Here is a 20315-nt window from a genome sequence, read left to right on the forward strand (position 1 = left end):
GACAGGAGGGAAGAAAGGAAAAGCTATGTAATTGCAAAGGTTCTAGTAAAAATGCTCTAAGACTGACTCAAACTGAAGTATGTAGCTTTGGTGAGGAAAGACATTACTCAATAAACATTCAGTGTCACTGAATTATAATTATGTTCACATCTGGAAACATGATTAAGAAACTTAGGACTTTCAGTGGATTCAAGGCCTTATTAACTTAGTATACTAATGTGTAAATAGAGTATGTAAGTGCTTTAATGAAAATGTATTTGAAGCACTAGTGTAGAATTGGGTTTAAAGTTGTGAGGCTTATCAGGTGAAAGGAACAGCATTCATTCACCATCAACAAACCGTTAGGTGATGACTATATTCTAATAAGTGTCCCAGACACTGGGAATATAGTGAACAAAACTATTGTAACAAGACCCCTGGTTTATGCAAACAATGAACAAATTAAGTGTAATAAGGGAAAGTTTTGACAAGAGAAGAGAATGTGACTTGGGGGAGATTGGATCAGTTTAGATAAAGGAGTGTTTTGAGGAACTCTGTGCTGTAAAATGTATGAAAACAGGTTCTGGGGACAAATTAGATTGAGAATCACCATCCTTATAAGTTCTGCCCTAAAGAAACTTCAATATTCTGGAGTAAACAATCAAGCAATGCACTACACATGCAAGCCTAGTGAGTCATCACTAGGATTTTGTGAGTTAAAATTCCAAAGAATGTGCGAGAAGCTGATCCAGTGTGTAAGGACCCTAGTGTCCAGATGGGAGGGAGAGAGTAGGGTCTGATGAGGAAGGCCTTTTGAGTCATGTTGAAGTATCTGTGCCCCATTCACAGCTGGGAGCCAGGATTAGAATTACATTTTATAAAAGTTACTTTGGTAGTTGTGTGGAAGCTGTCATGAATGGGGGGGAGGGGGAGTATAAATCAAGGAGCTTTATGAAAAACTAACCCTTGATAGGGGAAGTAAACACAATGGTTTATGGTGGTAATACCTTGATGGGGTACTCCAGTATTACCTCAGTTAAAAATAAAAGTTTTTAAAAGTTAAAAAAAAAAAAAAACACAAGAAGCTTTATAATAGAGAATGGTGAGGGCCTGAAAAGTGGGAGGAAAAGGTAGGTTTTGAAGACATCCAGAGATACAATCCATTCAGTCAGAGAACTAGTATTTATAAAAAATGAAGACTTAGGAAACGTGCCCCAAATCTGCCAGTAAATGAAGATCACAGCAGAGTTTTAAGGCTGTGGCAGGCTACATTTTGCTGAGTATGTGAGAAATGGAAGCAAAGTAGTGTGTTCAAAACTGTTCCAGACTCTGCATCTCTACCACGTTTTCTTTCACCTTTGAAATAAAGGAAGGTTAGAAATGGAGTGGAAAAATACTAGCATGGACTAGTTTCGAAAAGTTGAGCTTTTAAGGAAAAAACAAGCTTGTTATCACATTTAAACGAGACAGAATATGACCTTGAATTAGAAACAGATTAACTGCATGTCTGATTGGTGCATTCATCACACCTTGCTGTACAGCACTCTGCGAAGCCAAGGCTGAGCAGGTGGCTACATTCTGCTGCCAGGTAGTCATCTGGACCTCACTGGCAGGCACTGAAGCAAAGGCAGAGAGGAAGTTGCAGATGGCAGGGAATATTAGAAAGCATTAGGACAAAAGAAGGAAGTGTATTGCTAAGTTATATTACCTACATTTCTATAGCACAGTTGATCATCAGCTGCCAGTGACCAATCACCAATCAAATCAGAAAAGCACACTTTATTTGCTCTGTGTTCCTACACTACCAGGGTATCTTACTTAACTACTGTATTAGAATTCAAAGCTAAAACAGTAATATGCTTTGTTGATGAAATAGTGGAGGAGATATACTTAGCAAATACAAATATAATGTACCTTTTCTGGTAAAGATGGCAGATTTCATTGTTTAAAAAAGTAGCTCTAATATTTTTCTGACTTTAGTCAGCTGGTAAAGAATATGAATTACCAAAATGGAGTAGTTTGACATTACCACTCAGTTTTTCTTGGCCTTTTGAATACTGATGAACTAGATTAGTACAATAAATAGATTGTTATGTTTGACATTTCATACTTGAGTGTGGGAATATTAGCATTACAAACCAAGTCAAATTGCCTTTGAAAATATTCTTTGATATTCATGGAAATTTTTTCTTTAAATAAGCTTGTGTTTTCAAATAAGCCTTTGATGTGCTTGTTCAAATTGCTTGATTATATTTTTCTAAAGTAAAATTAGGAAACTTCTAGCTTAAGCATCAGAATTTGTTTTCTCCTTCAGAGAACTGTTCATTTGATTTTAATGCTATATGTAACAGCAAATTGTGGTGGAACTTGAAAACTGCAGAGTTCAAGTCATTGCTCAGTAAAATAAATACCTTCTGTGAGCTGAAGGTCACTTCAGTGTTTACAGAGCACATAGATTTCATTTACCCTATATCTCTGGCTTTACGCATTTTTCTTCTACCTGGTTCTTTCATCTCCCTGTTTTCCTTTTTTTCTTCCTCCCCATGGGTCTCTACCTCTGTCTTATGTTTCCCCCATCCATTCTATTTCTGACCCTGCCTGCTGAACTCCAGCTTTGGGGCACTGCCCCTCCAAGAAGGGCAAAGGTCAGGTTGTGAGAATGGAGGTCTGGCTCTTCAGAAGCCGTGCTGGCAAAATAAACACTGTGAAAAGTACTGTTGCCTGGCTACATCCTCATTCTGCTTCTCAACAGAATTAGAACAAATTTTTTTATGTCATATTCAATATGTGACTCTAACACAAAAAATATAGCCCTTGAAAACAGGCTGTAGAACTGAGACTTTCAGAGTGGGAGAAAGGGGAGGGGCAAGGCAAGCACAAAGTGGGGGACGACTATGTTTTTGGTGGGCTGTGGTGCTTTCGTAGCAGGAGAGCTACGGACACAACACCTGGGGGGAACCCTGTATCTCCAAAATACAACCAACAGTACTTCAATAAAAGAATTCAGCAAGTCAGTTCACATCATCCTATGCTTAGTCTTTTTTTATTATTTGTTGGTTTTAATAATGTTTGACACTTTCTATATTTTAATGGAATATAAGTTTTTACTTAAGGAAAACAAGATGTACATGATTTTTAAATTCTTTCTGTAGTAAATGACCTTCAGAAGACACCCCTATTTTAAGATGCTATATTCATCTCTAAAATGAATACCCACCAACAATACCTAATTGTTTCCAATTGTCTTTTTTTTTTTATCATAATAGCTCATTTATTATCACCCTTATCTTCATTACTTGGTATTTTCTCTTTCCCCAACTCCTCTCCTTAGACCTAAGTTTTCTGTTTTCTTTGAGTACCTTTTCTAGCCAGTGAAAAACAGTCTTCTTCCCTTTATAACTTTACATATGTGCAGAAGCTTTCATCTACCTGTGACTTTGTTGGTAAAGTTGTTTAATGATAGATGTTTGATCTATTTATAAATTTGCAAGAGAATTTCAAAAGGAATTCTTCCTAGAAAGACATGCTAAAAGTAAAAAATAGATTTTTTTTGTAAGGAAGCACCTTAATTGGAGCTGGGGAATGAGGTGAGGAAGGATGAGGGGGCGGGTGTGATTAAGTAAATTTTTTTGCAACTTAAAATTTCAAGATATAAAAATCTGCTTTTTTCACAATCTGTGGCTTATGTCAGTTTTCCTTAACTTTTTTTATAGTCTTTCTTACATTTGGGAAAAATGACATAGATTTTGATTATATGTAAAAACACAGGAGAATTCAATGTTAGAATTGTTTAGAAAATTTTGTGATGTCATTTTAAGTGGATGACTTTTCTTGAATTACTAGAGTAAAAATAGAAAGAGGTCTAACAGACAGGCAGGATTCTGGGTGCTATGATTGGTTGGAATTTATACAGGCCTTTCATATAGGATTTAATAAAAGGTGACCTGAAACTGAGAAATGAAATCTGTAAGACAATCAGAAAAACAGTTCTTTTAAGCACACTTGTCAGTATTGTAGAAGCCCATTCCGCAACTGTAATAACTTTGTGTCTCTGTCAGAAGATGTAAGCTGTGTTCAATGATGAGGATAGCAGGGATTTAGACTTCATGTATTTTTTTTTTTTTTTCGGTCACAGGAAAGCCAGTCTTTTCAAAGAAGTAGAAATTAACATTTCTCCAGAATTAGATGGCCCTTTATTTGAGGTTATCACTTAATTCCAGCATTTTACTGTATTTGATAAACAGACCAAATATATATTTATTCGTCTGGATGTGATGAAACTTTACAAATTTCAACTGGCATTGCACTTTACTGATAAGAATGGGAGTTTGCCCTGCTCTGAAGAGATTACATGAAGTAGAATTGGAAAGCAAATTGTATTTACAAAAGATAGGATGATGTTCCTAATAGGTGTTCAGAATGGACTATTCACTCATATTCTGCTGAGCTTTACTAGAAATAACTTCATTTCAAAAAAGGACAAATCTGATTGAAGGTAAAAGCATTCCCTCTCCACAGATACCCATCCAAAGGGTTTACATTAAATTTTCCTGATGGACGTACAGCTGTACTTTATTCTGTATCTGTATAAACTGGTAATGTGGAAAATAAAAATCTAAATAGTACACTGGATTGCTTCATGCACCGACCATTTAGATTACTAGATTTATATCTACAATTTTGGAGGAGATGCTGCAGTATGATATTCTGACAATAACTGTCAAAGTCATAATACTAGGATCTATTTTCATCTTATTGTCAAGGTAAAGTTATTGAAATTCACAGTTGGTAGGTCAGAAAGATCACTTACAATCTCTTGTCATCTGTGGTTTAATGCTGACCTAAACAGCTACTGTATAATGTCAGAATTAGCAGTGTCCAGACTGCGGAAGTATAACATGCTATATGATTTAATGCATTTCCTGTCTGGAATGAAAAATACGAAAAGAAACAATGTCTAAATTTTTCTTTCTCTTTTTCCTATTATTTTAGATTTTGGATTTAGTAAAAGGGACACATTACCAGGTAGCATGTCAGAAGTACTTCGAGATGATACATAATGTAAGTAAATTTTTAAACTTTATAGCCTAATACTTTTTCTTTTGTTACTCTCATTCAGGATTTTTAGTTGCAGCTATTGAAACCACTCCAACTATTTTCAGCAGCAAGGGATTTATGACATATTAGGTAGCTTATAAAACTTATGGATGGGTCAGAGACTTGAGCTTGGATGCTACAGAACCAGAAATATTCTAACTAGGAGGCTCTATCATGAGAAAACCAGGCTTTACAAAGCTGCCACCCACCTGTAAGGATAAGACCAAGGGTCAGTATACCTCTTCTGTAATGTGCCAGGTTGTAAAACTTTTAGGCTTTGGGGTCCATGTGGTCTCTGTCACAATTGCTCAAGTCTGCTGTTGAAGCACAAAAGCTGCCTCAACAGCTTTTGCTGTAAATGAACCGGCATGGCTGTTTCCAGTAGTTTACTTACAAAAATGGACATTGGGCCCACATTTGACCCCCAGGCCTTATTTAGTCAACCCCTGGAGTAGATCTAAAATGCTTACTGCAGCTGCCCAGAAGAACCAAAGTCTTGAATCATCTTCTTTGCAGACAATTTGATTATTTTGCTTGTGGCTGCCCCCTCACTTAATCTACTTTCCAGGTCTCATATTTATCTAAATGGTAGAACCTGGTTGCACGGCTGCCTCCTGAGTATAAGAAGGTCTGCCAGTGGGTTCTGAAAGGTGTAAAACAAGGGTCACAAACTCAGGCCTGCAGATATCAGGCAAATAACCCAAAAAAGTCAAGCTGGCTGAGATCAGTATCAGAGCGTATGGTAGGAACTACAGAACACTGAACAACACATGGCCTGTTAGAGTCGTTCACAAGGACAAGTTTTAAGACCCAACAGAGATGTGCAGGTCAAATGCAGCTCACCAGCCTCCACTTTACAACTCCTGATCCTCATCATGGCTTTTAACGTCATATAGACACCAAAGAAGAAACTCAGGTCTGTGAAACTTGAAACTTTTTTCTTTGACTACATGTATATATTTTTTAGAGTCTGTAGTACTTGGCTAAGTTTTTAATCATTCTTATAATTTCACAAAAACTAAAGAGAAAACATTTTTCAATTGTGGTTATATAGTTGAATGATTCATTATTTGTTAATAAATTTCATAGGAAAATATATCTTATAATATTACCAATAAAAATAGCAATAAAAGCAAAGATCATTGATAGAGCCCTGATGCATGTCAGGCACAGCACTAAGTATTTTAGAAACATTAACTCTTCTGACCCACACTACAGTACTGTACAATTAGGTGCTATTCTTACCCTCATTTATGACTAAAGCTTAGAGAAGCTGTATAGGGTCACACTGCTTAGAGGAGCTGGAGCTTGTATTTGAACCAGGCTATCATGTAGCTCATTCAAAATTATGATCCTAACCATGACTGTGTTATAAAATATGGTTCTGAACTTGTATTGACTATTGAAGTCATTAGCATTTTCCTGCCTATGCTCAAGAAACCTGAGGCCTACCAGTTCTCTGTGACTTGCCAAGTAGCTAAAGGGTGCTCAGTAGCTAGAACCCTAGACTGCCATGGGTCTCACCTTTCTACTGTATAGTAAATCATCAGTGGGTTTTTGGAAAAATTCACTTTAAGCAAAATGACGTATAAGGAAAGCAGGTCCTTGAATAAAGTCCTTTTCTCAATGTTATCAAGAAATGAAGTCATTTTAGGTTCTGCCATCCACCTAACAGTTGAAAATACTCTTAGTCAATAAAAATAAGTATTTTTACAAAATTTAAAGGACTAAACATCAGTGAAATAGTAACATTCTCATTAGTTTTATCATATTAGGAATCTCCCCAGATAAGCCACATTTATTTGGAATTTTTGGCGGGACTCCTTCCCTTGAAGACTGAATTTTTTGAGTTTTAATTTTTAATTTTATCTATACAAGAACCGGAGTACAGGCCAGAGGTGTGGGAGGTGAGAGGATTCACTAGAGACAGAGCGGGGAACAGAACAGGCAGACTGATGAAATACACTGATGAGGGGAGCACTGGGCGATCCAAGAGAGGTCTGCTTGCCATATCGGTTTCTCTGAGGCCAGCGGGGATCGAACTGGCACTGCAGAGGCTGCAGACAGCCTCACGGCGCTACGCTCAACTGCCTGCACCACCAGGGAGGCCCCTTGTGTACCTTTTTAATTTAGAGGCCTCAGAACGCATATATTGAGGTCTACTGTTAGAAATATTTTTTGCTCTCAAATCTGCTTTTGTAATCTCTCTCCTATTAATTATCCCTACAAGAGTATTACTGCTACTGATAATTTTAAAAACTTGGCCTTGTATCAGTGAAGATGTTGAAAATATTTGAGTCTAATTCTTCCCACGTATAGAAGTACTCTAAGTTAAGCCACATATGAATCAATGAAATAAAAAGGCTATTCGTATTCACTAGATGTCTCATTATAGATTTTTAGATGTGAATATCTCATTATATTTTCTAACTTAATTTAAAAATAGAATTTTTATTGTCATATTTCTGCCATCCTGCCTGTCCCCCCTCCCAAAGCCCTGTGTTTATTTTCCTGAGGCCTCTGTGATCAAATTCACTTTAATGAAAGTTTTGAAAAATGAACCAACTAATTGATACCATTTACGGCAGCACTATGATATTACCAAAAAAAAAAAAAAAGCCATATGGAACTATCAGCTGCCTCATTATAAACTGTCATTGCAAAACCTCTTGATTAAAATCCAAACATCCCATAGGTAAAACAATATTGCTTCCATTCCTTCAAAAATCTACATTTGCTATGGCAGAAATATGAAGCCTTTTTTAGTGTGAAGGTCATTGTATGCAAAATGTGTTGATTCCAAGTAAATGAGAGAGATTCACTTACCTGTCAAAATCTGGCCTACTTGAAACCAATTTTCTTAGTATTTTTAGAGAACAAAGTGTTATACTGTATTTTTTTTTTTTCAGTTTACTCCATGTATAAATGAAAATAATCTGTATATAGATTGATATCTGAATTTTAATTGAAAATAGTGTCTTTAGAAATGAACTCTTATGTACCAAATTATTCTGGATATTTATTTCCAAATAGCTGAGCATAACTTTCCCTCAACGCACACATTTCTACAGAAATCTTTTTAACATTTATCACACATTTCCCTGTAATCTTAAACAGGATAGTCCAAATACATTTAGCTTTTTTTTCTTTAGAAATAACTTGGTCATTATTTTGGGTATCAATTAGAATACTGGGCTAGAAGCCACCATCATTTCTCACTTGGATCACTGCGATAGCTTCCTAACTCATTTCCCAGCATCTTTAACACATGCACTATTCTAATTCTTTCTCCTGCACACAGCTGCTAGAGTGATCTTTAAAGTAGAAAAATGTCATCATTTCAGTTACCTGTTTTTAAAGCCTTCCTCATTGCTCCAAAGAAAGAAATTAAAAATTATAATGTAGCCCATAAAGGCCTGTTCCTCACCCTTCTAGCTCCATCTATACAGAGCTTGTTTCATATCCCTTACTGTACTACTTTGGAACTTTCAAACTAATATGGCAAAATGAAAATGTTACAGAAGTTCCCTCTCCTAATACTTAGAATGTACAAAACATAAGTTATCAACCCCAAAGAAAAACATCAACAGCACCCACATAACAAAGAAAGAAAGAAAAGATTAAAGCAAACAGTAAAAAAAAGAAAAAAACAAAAACAAAAACCAACTACTATTCCTGAGCAGAAATAAATGAAGGGGGGGGATTCAATGTGGCTAAGTCTTTCTAACCTTTGATTTTAAAGTAAAATCTTTTATTCTGCTTAGCTTTTGTGCCTCCTCCACCTCCCCCAAAGCCTGTAAATTTTCCCAAACAAGATGGAACTTGATGGCAGCCATACATACTTCCTTCAACCAAAAACAAAACTGAAACACTTAAAAGACAACCCATCATAGCAGAAAATACAATCTAGTAAAGAGAAGAAAATGTCATAATTTTCCATCATGCTATCAAGCAACTTAATGTACCACAAGTTCAGGAAAATGAATTAAGAAAGGGTAGTTGCAAAGCTATAGAAAAAGCTGAGAAACATAGGACATCACACAGAGCCATGGTGTAGACCCTCATTTCAAAATCCTTGGCACTATTTTAGTTGGTTAATAAACATTAATATGGTAATTAATTTTAAAAAGTATATTCCATGATACTATATTTGCTAATCTTTTCATGTGAGGACAAGGTCTTATGTGTGAGTATAGGAATTTGATTATTTTTTTCCTCATATACCATACCCATAATACACCATCACTTTCCAGTTTGAATTTCTCTATATTGGAAAAGGTACATAATGATACATGGGAAGCAATATGTCCTTTTTCCTATCTTTTTGGGGATTCACCTTTTTCCCAAATGATGTGTCTTCATTGAGACTTTCCAAAACATTTCATTTAGATTTCATAGAGCCAATAATTCTTTTTACATTTATATTTCTTTGTTTGCCCCATAGCAACCCTATGACAATGCCATTAGCATTACTTCTACTTCACGGATGAGACGTCCAAAGATTACCCTATATTATTTTGTCCACATTGAAATCTAATAATTCAGTTTAATCCAGAGATTCAACCCTGGATTCCTGAATGGTAGGTGTATTAAAAATTTTAACAACTTGCAGACAGAGAAAATTCCCAATATGTAATTATAGCACAAGGTTTTAGATTCTTTTTTGCATGAAAGAATACACTGTTTTCTATAATCTTTATAGCTGAGTTTAGCTTTAGAAATAATATTCATGATGTAATTATAAATTTGATTTTGCATAAAACCGCTTCAGACAGATTTTGGAGCAATTAAGTGATCTAGTCAAATGTTCTGAATTCTAATTCAGTTACTAGTTCTGTCATTTTGCATGAATCATATAATCTCTTTAGCTTTCAGTTTCCTGCTATATATAAAAAGATGCAATTGAAAGGATCCCCAAGGTCTTTTCAATCTCTAATGTTCTTTCTATAAAATATAGAGCCTTCTGATTGAAATATCTAGGCAATAAACTTATTTTTCATGAAACACTTTGCAAAATGCAAACTTTATATTGGATCTCCCAGTTTTTGATGAACTGAATGAAAAATTGAATATTACAGAGTTCAAAGATGACTATTGTTAATAAAAATTATAGATGTGTTATAAAACATTCAGGAAACATTTTTTAATTAAGCAGCATAGTAGGAGATAAAAATGTATTATTCTTAGTGATCCAGATAATAACTCTTAAAATAAATCAGTCTGCTATACACTGAAGTTCTTGTAAAATTATTGGTCAAGCATATATCGGCAACTGATTAAAGAAGATCAGAGAAGCCTAGAGTACTCAAATATGTGTAACCGGGAAAGACCTTGTTTCTGTTTATTAGTCTGCTTGTTAAGAGACTTCATTCTGGACCATGACAGCAAACCTTCTAGCTCCCTAGTTCATTTTAAAGTACTGTAAGATTATATATAGATCTAATCACATTATTCTTTTTTTAAGGATTTTTAGTGACTCCCTGTTGCCTTAAAGAATTAGGTCTACACTACTTACCCTGGTTTTCAAGGCTCTCTGAGGTTTGGCCTTCATTCTTTTTCCAATCTCATTTTCTATTTTTCCTCTTTATGTGCCTTTTACATCAGGCCATTTGTACTACTTGCTTTCCTGGGATGTCCCCTCTTTACCTTGCTCATGTGGTCCTGCTGTTTGTATTGCCCTTGACCTCATTATCCCAGCTTTTCACTCTCTCCATCTTTCCAGACTCAACTCATATAGCCCTTTTTTCACAAAGCCAGCCTTGATTTCCTCAGCCAGACTCACTCTCTAATGTGGAGTATAATAGGCCTTTGTCTGTGACCTTTGTCACCCCTTCATTCTTAATAGAGATTTTTAACTGTATGACTTATTAGACTAGAAATTTCTTTAGAGTGAGTCTTAGTCAAATGCACTTTTGTATGCTGTCTTAGTCAAATGCACTAGTTCCTAACATGGCCTTGTACGTAAGAAATCTTCAGCTAATGTATGACTAGCATACACTTGTTGGTTTTGGTACAACTTATCAAATAGGTATTAGGCACCTATTATTGGTAGGTCACTTCAGTACAATGAGTCAGATTAAAAGGTTGACAGATAAGACAGATGAACAAAAAAGTATAATGACTTGTCAGTATTAAAACATATGAGTGTAACTACCCCCTAACAAAAAAAGTAATAAGCAAAATGATCTTTCATTGTCAACTCCAACTAGCAAAAGGCAGGGAGGACAGGGATTTTAATTAGATTGTCATATGTCATCAACTCTCTCCACCCATTGTTGAAAGTGAAGAAAGGGACTCATGTGGGAAGGTTCACTCTTCAGGAGAAAACACCATGAGTTAGTAAAGGTTTACAAATTTTATGGAATAAGTGCATTCGAAAATTATTGACTTTGGCACAAGGACAAAACAGCAGAACATACTGTTCTGAGCATGGACTATGCTAATTCATACCCATCTCTAGCCCTGCACAGTTAAGTTACTTGATTTCTCTCTTTCAGATACCTCATCTGAAAAATGGGAAAACACTGCTAATTTATCTTTGGAGGGCTCTTACGGGAGTTAACTGACATAAACGTTATGTGAATGAAAGTGTGTTTTATGCTATTTACAACAGTGTCTGACACAAAATAGGCATTTAAATAACCGTTTCCTCCTATTAAGGAATGTATTTTTTAACCATTACTAAATTTTCGAATCAAAAGGTAGAAAAGTAGTGCTTGCTGAGTTTTTCAAATACAAAAAGTATGTGTAACCTTTACGAAGTTTATCTGAGTAATAGAAGCATAAAGTAATAGGTGATTTGAAGTGATATGCAAAATTTCATTTGAATTTTAGTGATAATGTTTGAGAAAAGAAATAGCATACAACTATGAACTTGGTATATCTGCATTAAACCACAGTGAAAATCACAAAAAAAAAAAGATTTTCTGTCAAAAAGTATTACAGGGAAATCCCAGTATGGGAATAAAGAAAGTTCATTAAATTATGTTTCTTTTTTGGACTTTGTATTATACCAAATGGGATAAAATACATTAGACCTATAAAGATGGTAGCAGAATGAAGATGCTGGCTGACCTCCTCCCTGTGTTCTTGGCTCCAGTGCAGCGGAGCAGGGCCAATAGCTCCTGAAGGTAAGATGGAGGTCTGCAAGAGCACTGGGAGTAACATCCTTAGGAAGGGGGCTCTGGCCCAACTTTTGGCCATCCCAGGAGGCCAGCTCCCTGCCTGATTGATAATCAGCTACCAACCACAGGCGGTTGGTCGCAACTGCAAGAGTGAGATCCAGATGGATCGAAGCAGCCAATAGCCAGATGCAGGAATCCATCTTTCAGGTGACAATTGAGGGACTCTGCCCACTGCGTTAACAGGAGCACAATCTGCCCACCTGCCACCCTGGCCTCTACCACCCACAGAAGTGGAGCCGGCTCCCCCTATACATATTCTGATTCCCATCGCCACATTCATCTGCCAGCTGTCTGAATGAGAACGGGGAAGCTTCTGGCCACCTACTGCCAGTGAAAAAACATGCCCCTCAGCCTTTAGTTACCAGTCACAGGAATACAGCTTCCAGCTTGGTGAACCAAAGCTTAGTTGCTGTGGCCTCCAGTTGCCACCTGGGAGAGCCTGGCTAACAGCTATCAACTTAGCTGAACCAGGTTTTTCACAACCTGTAGCCATAAGCCGTAGCAGCCTGACCACTAGCCAGAGAGTAAACAACAGGGCCTGGTTCCCACTGATTGTGGCTCTTAGAACAGCAAACCAGACGGACACAGGTTTGAGGGTCCTATGCAGTGAGGTTGACTACCCCCTTTGACGCAGAGACCAGCACTGAAGAGATACATACAATACTAAACAGAAGCTTTATGAGTGAAGCCTGCCACCACCATTAGCACCAGCCCAGAGAGGAAATAATGGGGAGAAGACAAAACACACAAAAAAAGGACAACATGAACCCATGTGGAATACTATGTTATAGAGAGAGAACAAATTTCCAGAAACCAATCACAATGACATGGAACCCCATATGTTCTTCCTATCAGATAGAGAATTCAGAATTGCCATGATAAAGAAAATCAAAGAAGTGAAAGAGTAACAGAAAACAGAAAAGCTGATCCAAGATATACAAGAAAACTCCAAGAAACAAATGTCCTGGAAAAAAAAAAAAATCAGTGAACAGAAAACTGAAATTGAAGCTTTACACAAGAAAATGGAGATTCTGGATGTAAAAAAGATGAGGAGGTTATGAAATATATTGGAGAAAGCTATGGAAACAGAATTGACCAAATGGGAGAATGAATCAGTGGCCTTAAATATGTGAATGCACAAAGAATCCAGGTAGAAGAAGAGAGAGTTGAAGTTAAAAAAAAAAAAAAAATTCTCTCTACATGAGGAAAGGCAATGTAAGAATAATGGGTTCCCAGCAGGAGGAAGAGAGAGAGGGGAATACAAAATGTTTTTAAAGAAATAGAGGAAATCTTCCTGAACCTGGAGAAGAAACTAAATATACAAATATAGGAAGCTAAAAGAACACCAAGGTACCTAAACAAAATGAGACATATACCAACACATATGATAATTAAACTTCCAAGAGTTCAAATCAAAGAATATTGAAGCTGGCAAGGGAAGAGAAGCAGCTAACCTATAAAGAAACCTTGCTTAGGCTACTTTAGACTTCTCTGAAGCACTCCAGGCAAGGAGAGAATAGAATGATGTGATCAAAATACTTAAAAACTGCTAGCCAAGAATATCCTACAAGGATTTCCTTCAGATATAAGGGAGAAATAAAAGCCAGCTCAGACAAAGAAAAACTGAAGGAGTTTGTAACCAATAGATTCCTCCCTCCAAGATTTATTGAAAGGAATTCTCATATCTAAACCAAAGAAAGGAACAAACACTAAGAACTGAACAAGGAAGTAAATTAAAGCACAAAATTAAGGACAAAATGGCAGCAACAGAATTTCATATATCCATAATCACTTTAGTTGTAAATGGACTGAACTCACCAGTTAAAAGACTCACCAGTTAAAAGAATCTATAGTTGAATCAGGAAATAGAATCCAACTTTATGTTGTCTCCAATAAACACACGTGAGCTCCAAAGCGCACCAAAATATATTAGTCAACTACTATCAACTCTGAAAACAGACATTAGAAAAAACATGTATGTGGTGGGAGACTTCACCTTACTCTTGCCAATGAACAAACTGACTAGACAGAAAACAGGGACACAATAGCCTTAAAGTACCGACCACATGGTGTTAACAGAGGGCATTGCACCTCAAAAAACTTAAATACCTATTGTTATCAAGTGCACATTGGACATTCTACAGGATTGACCACATATTGAGTCACAAAACAATTATCAATGAATTCATGAAGACTGAAATCATACCAACTATCTTTTCTTACCAGAAAGACATCAAAATGGAAATCAACTACAAAAACAAAACAGAAGACCCTAAATTCCTGGAAACAATAACACACTTCCGAAAGACTATTGAGTTAATGAGGAAAGAAAAAAAAAATAAGGCAAATGATAACTAGGACACAACCTTCCAGAAATTACGGGATACAGAAAAGCTCTAGTAAGAGGGAAGTACATAGCAATACAAACTCACATCAAGGAACAATAGCTCAAATAAGTAACTATCTCTCACCTTGAGGAACTAGAAAAAGAACAAAACCAAAAGCCAATATAAGAAAATAAAAATTACAGCAGAAATGAAATAAAAATCAAAATGACAGTCCAAAAGATTAATGAAACCAAAACCTGGTTTGTTTGGTTTTTTTTTTTTTTTTTTTTGGTTTTAAAATAAGACAAACCTCAAAAAAATAAATAAGACAAACCTCTAGCCAGGCTCTCTAAAAAAATAGGGGACGGGGCTCCCCTGGTGGCGCAGCAGTTGAGCACTGGGCTGCGAAGCTGCCCGCAGTCTCTGCAGCGCTGGTTCTATCCCCGGCTGCCAGAGAGGGTCCCACATGGCGCAAAGACCTCCCCTGCCGTGCCCGCTGCTCCCCTTGGCAGTGTATTTCATCAGTCTGCCTGTTCTGTTCCCCACTCTGGCTCTGGTGAATTCTCTTACCCTCCCGCGCTTCTGACTGTACCCAGTGCTTGTTTAAATAAATAAATCTTTAAAAAAAAAAAATAGGGGACAAAACTCAAATAGGATCACAACGAAAGAGATGTTACAATAGACACTACAGAAATTCAGAGGATAATGAGACTACTATGGACATCTATATGCTAATAAGTTCAACAACCAGAAGAGATAAAAGAATTCTTAGAATCGTAGAGTCATCTGAGACTGAATAAGGAAGAAATAGAAAACCTGCAAAGACCATTCATAAGCAAAGAAATGAAACAGTAAACAAGACTCCCAAAACACAAAAGTCCAAGACAAAATGGCTTTACGGAGGTGTTCTACCTAAACTTCAATGACAAACTAATACCTATCCTGCTCAGATTCTTTCCAAAAATTGAGATAAGAAATATTCCCAAATACATTTTATGAGGCCAACATTACTCTAATAACAAAACCAAAGAAAAACAAAAAAGAGAATTATAATTTCTCTAATGAAAAAAGATGCAAAAATCTGCAATAAAATCTTAGCAAACCAAGTCCAACAATGCATTAAAATGATTATACTCCATGACCAGGTGGGTTTTATACCAGGAACACAAAGGTACTTCAGATTCCTAAAATCAGTGTAATTTACATCAACAAAAAGATAAAAACCACATGATCATATCAATAGATGCTAAGAAAGCATTTGATATGATTCAGTATCCATTTATGAAGTAAATCCTTGAAAAACTGGGAATAGTTGGAACATAACATAATAAAAGCTATATAGTGAAAGCTTTTCCACTAAATTCTGATACAAGAAAGGATGTCCACTGTTACCACTACCATACAATATAGTGTTGATAGTCCTTACTAGAGCGGTTAAGCAAGAGAAGGATATAAAAGAAATCCAAATTGGGGGAAAAAAATAAAGCTGTCATTATTTGCAGAAAACATAATATACATAGAGCACACTAAAGACTCCACTAAAAAACTATTGAAACAATCAGTTCAGCAAAGTGGCAGGGTAATAAAATCAATACGCAAAAATCAGTTGTTTTCCTATAATGCACACAATGAGCAAACTAAAAGAGGAAGAAATTTAAAAACCACATTTACAATCACACTAAAAATAAATGTCTCCTAGCAAAGGAGAAGGACCTATACAAAGAAAACTGTAAGACATTGTTAAAATAGATAAAAGAAGGTACTAAGAAATGGAAAGCTATTCCCTGCTCATGGATTGGAAGACTCAACATTGTCAAAATGGCCATCCTGCCTAAAGCAATATACAGATTCGTTTGCAATTGCTATCAAAGTTTCAATGGCATTCTTCAAAGAAATAGAACTAACATTACTAAAAATCACATGGAATCACAAAAGATCCCAAATAGCCAAAGCAATCCTGACGCAAAATAAGAATGGCAACATTCCACTTTCAGACTTCAAATTATACTGTAAAACTAATTTAAGCAGCATGGTATTAGAACAAAAATAGACACACAGGCCAATGGAATAGAGAGCCCAGAAATAAATTCATACCTACATAGACAGTTAATGGACAACAAAGGAGCCAAGAGTATACACAGGAGCAAGGAAAGCCTCTTCCATAAATGGTGTTGGGAAAACTGGACCGCCACATGAAAAAAATGAAACCAGATCAATACCTCACACCATATACAAAAATCAGCTCAAAATAAAAGACTTGAACATATGGCCTGAAACCATAAAATACATGTAATAAAACACAGGCAAAACACTGACATAAGCTTCAGTGATAGCTTTGCAGATATGTCTCTAACAGCAAGGAAAACAAATGAGAATATAAGCAATTGGGACTACATTGGACTGAAAGGTTCTACACAGTGAAAGACACCATCACTAAAATGAAGAGGCACCCTATTGAATGGGAGAAGATATTTGCACACCATACATCTGACAAGGGGCTTATATCAAAGATTTACAAATAACTCATACAACTCAACAACAACAACAACAACAAAACCAATAAAAAATGGGCAGAATAGCTAAATAGGCACTTCTTCAAAGAAGACACACAGATGAAAAAATGTTTATCATCACTGTCAGGGAAATGCAAATCAACACCACAATGAGATACTACCTCACACCTGTGAGAATGGCCCATAGCAAGACCAGAAACAATTAAGTCCTGGTGAGGATGTGGAGAACAAGGAACGCTTTTACACTTTTGGGAGTATTGCAGACTGGCCCTACCCCTACAGAAAACAGTATGAAAGTTCCTCAAACAATTAAAAATGCATCTGCTGTGTAACTCAAATTGCTGTCCTAGGTATCTACCCCACCCCCAAAATGCAAAAACATTAATTGGAAAGGAAGCTTGTACCCTCATGTTCATTATAGCACTATTTACAACAGCCAAGCTATGGAAACATCCTAGTGCTCAAAAGCAATGAGTGGATCAAAGATACGCTCAGCTATCAAAGAAGATATATTCATGCCATTTGCAGCAAGATGAATGGAGCCAGAAGGGATTATGCTAAGTCAAATGTAAACCAACATTGCCTCAATTAAAAAATGAGTAATAACAGGGAGCAGTATCAAAGTGGTGCCTGTATTCATATCCCTTCCCTGTGATTTTGGATTGTTTTCTTTCAAACAAAACATTTTATTTTTAGATAAGTTTTTGAATGACAATGTGTCAGGCATTTAAACCATTTGAGATGAGGACGAGTTGGATATAGAACTAGGGTTGGATAGGGAACAAAAAGCTGAGTACAGAGGTTTGGCTGCAAAAATAAATGCAGGAGCCATTAATATTTAGATAGTGGTTGAAGCTGTTTCTGAATGAAATCAGGTGAGTAGTGAATTGAGTGTTAGGAACAAGAACTGCTAGGATATGTTTCCGTTATTAAGGAGATTTTGATCAAGGGCTGAGTAAGTTTTTGAAACACTGTATATACTTTTCCTAAATGTTAATGTGACATGTATTTATTTCCTTGCACAGGTTGATGATTGTGGCTTTTCTCTGAATCATCCTAATCAATTCTTTTTTGAGAGCCAACGGATTCTAAATGGTGGTAAAGACATCAAGAAGGAATCCATCCAACCAGAAACTCCTCAGCCCAAAACAAATGTCCAGAAAACCAAAGATGAATCATCTGCTCTTGCCTCTTTAAATTCCTCTCTGGAGATGGATATGGAGGGACTAGAGAGTTACTTTAATGAATGATTCTTGGGTCGTTAGTAACTTTCTATGTGCAGTAATTTTCATTTCCTGCTTTTAAGACTTGACCTTTTTATCTAACTGTGTCTGCACCCTATTCCAGCCTCATGTACACACACCTCTTAGGAAAGCTGACTTGCCCGTAAAAACAGACTTCTACTATATTTTGCTTTGACAAAGAGAAGAGGATGAGTTTCTCCTAAAATCTAACATTTGAATTGTGTTATTTAATCCCTGTTTTAGGAGATAAAACAGCTTCCTAAACTGGTTATACAGTCTCAGAAATGATACAATTGAAAACAACTTTTAACCCTTATTATAATTTTGACCCAGTCCATTTCTGAAATATTTTTGTTAATAAATGCCAATGTTTTAAATGTTATATGACTCTGTGTATAATTGCAAGCATCCCATCTTATGTCATAACAGATTAGACCTATCCTCTAGACACATCCTAAGTTTTTTAAAGTGGTATTTTGGAATATCCAACATATTGTAATTCACCAATGAAGATCAAGCTTTTTCTTTTTCTTTTTTGTGATTATTCCTTATTTCTTATTTATGGCTATTCCACATCAGTTTTATTCCTTTGAATGGCGAGAAGCTACTAGAATGAATTATGATTTGGAAATTAAGAGAAAGATAATTTGTATAGTCATTTATTTATTAACAAATAAGAGTGTTTTATTATGTAAAATGGTGGCACTTTATCTGCTGTCATTTTCCATTCATTCTGGGGCATATACATGAAAAAGACAGTTACTAAAGAAAGAAGATTATAAGGAATGTCTAAAGTGTTTCTTCATTCTACCCTCCTACGTTATACCCTCCTACTGCTTTTGTAGTTGCATCAATTCCCAAAAACATTCAGTAAATTCAGTAACTTTGGTTGTGAATATTCTGATATTTATAGTAACTCCCTCCATTCAGAGCCAGCTGTGGAATTTAGTAAATATGGAAGATTATAGACATATTTATCTAATCCCCTGCTCAGTGTCTTTATTGGAAACCTTACTAACTGATTTCTTTTCCTTGCTATCTACATTCATCCAAAGGGTTTGGGGCTCTTAAAAGAGACCCAGGCTGAAATGTAACCCTTCCTCACATAATGCCTTGGATTAAGTAAAAATATTACTCTATTTCAGTCCTCCTTTCCTAGTGAAGAAGGTTACTTTTCCTTTATCTTCTTAAATCAGATACTAACTAAATGGAAAAGGACATTGTATTCAGAAGCCTGGACTGTCAGATGCACCACATTTTAAATCCTGTGAAAAATTGCAGCAATATGAAAAGGATTTGAATAGGATCAGATTATACGAGCCTAAAAATGTCAGCTGATCAAGCTTTTATTTTAAGGCCGCTGAGCAAAGAATTCTTGGAATTATTTAGTAGCATATAATTAAATGAGATAGTAGCCGAACTTCTACTTGTCTTTGCAAATTACTACTACCTAATCCCTAAAATAGTATTATCCTAATACAAATTACCCCTGTAAAGCTCTCCCTTCTGAAACCATGTGCTATTCCTTTTATCATTGATCTCAACAGGAACCTGATGACTGCCTACCACTTTACCCACTGCAAAATCCCAAGTCTTTTATTTTCACATGTTAAGAACAAGTGTTACTTTGGGCTGTTTTAACCACAAAATTAAGATAGCTTTGGAAAACCAAGCATAGAAATGTAGGTCTCTTTTGTATTAAAAGAAGGGAAATATTAGAAGTCGTCTCACTGCTGTAGTTCAATGAAAAATCTTATGACAGGATATTTCATATCTAGCAACATTTTGCAAGGCTATCTTTTTCTATTGCCTCATGTTCTCCTTCTTTTATGAAGTCTGCTCTCCCACTAGCTAAAAGAACAAAGCCATTAACAACACAGTAGATGTGTCTTAGTTGACTATTTTATACTGACAGCCCCAAGAATTTGTTACTCTACCTGAATGTTTTTTATGTGTCTAGTCAAATCAAAC

The 20315-nt window shown here is 36.0% G+C and overlaps 1 protein-coding gene across 4 annotated transcripts in view; it reads left to right on the plus strand.

Moving 5' to 3' along the window:
- PRIM2 (DNA primase subunit 2) overlaps positions 1-18741 on the plus strand; it is a 260042-nt gene extending 241301 nt beyond the window's left edge. For 3 of the 4 annotated variants that reach the window (XM_037519912.2, XM_037519913.2, XM_054698901.1), the window contains exons 13-14: positions 4972-5040; positions 18126-18741. In XM_037519912.2, coding sequence (XP_037375809.2) covers positions 4972-5040; positions 18126-18350 — 294 coding nt within the window. In that variant the 3' untranslated portion in view covers positions 18351-18741. Of the gene's footprint in view, positions 1-4971; positions 5041-9520; positions 9657-18125 lie in introns of all 4 variants that reach the window. The other variant, XM_054698902.1, reaches the window with a different exon arrangement.
- The last annotated feature ends 1574 nt before the right edge of the window (positions 18742-20315 follow it).

The sequence above is a fragment of the Talpa occidentalis genome, unplaced genomic scaffold, assembly GCF_014898055.3.
Source record: "Talpa occidentalis isolate TD23 unplaced genomic scaffold, MPIMG_talOcc4v2.1 talOcc4.2, whole genome shotgun sequence".
In the NCBI taxonomy this organism is placed as follows: domain Eukaryota; kingdom Metazoa; phylum Chordata; class Mammalia; order Eulipotyphla; family Talpidae; genus Talpa; species Talpa occidentalis.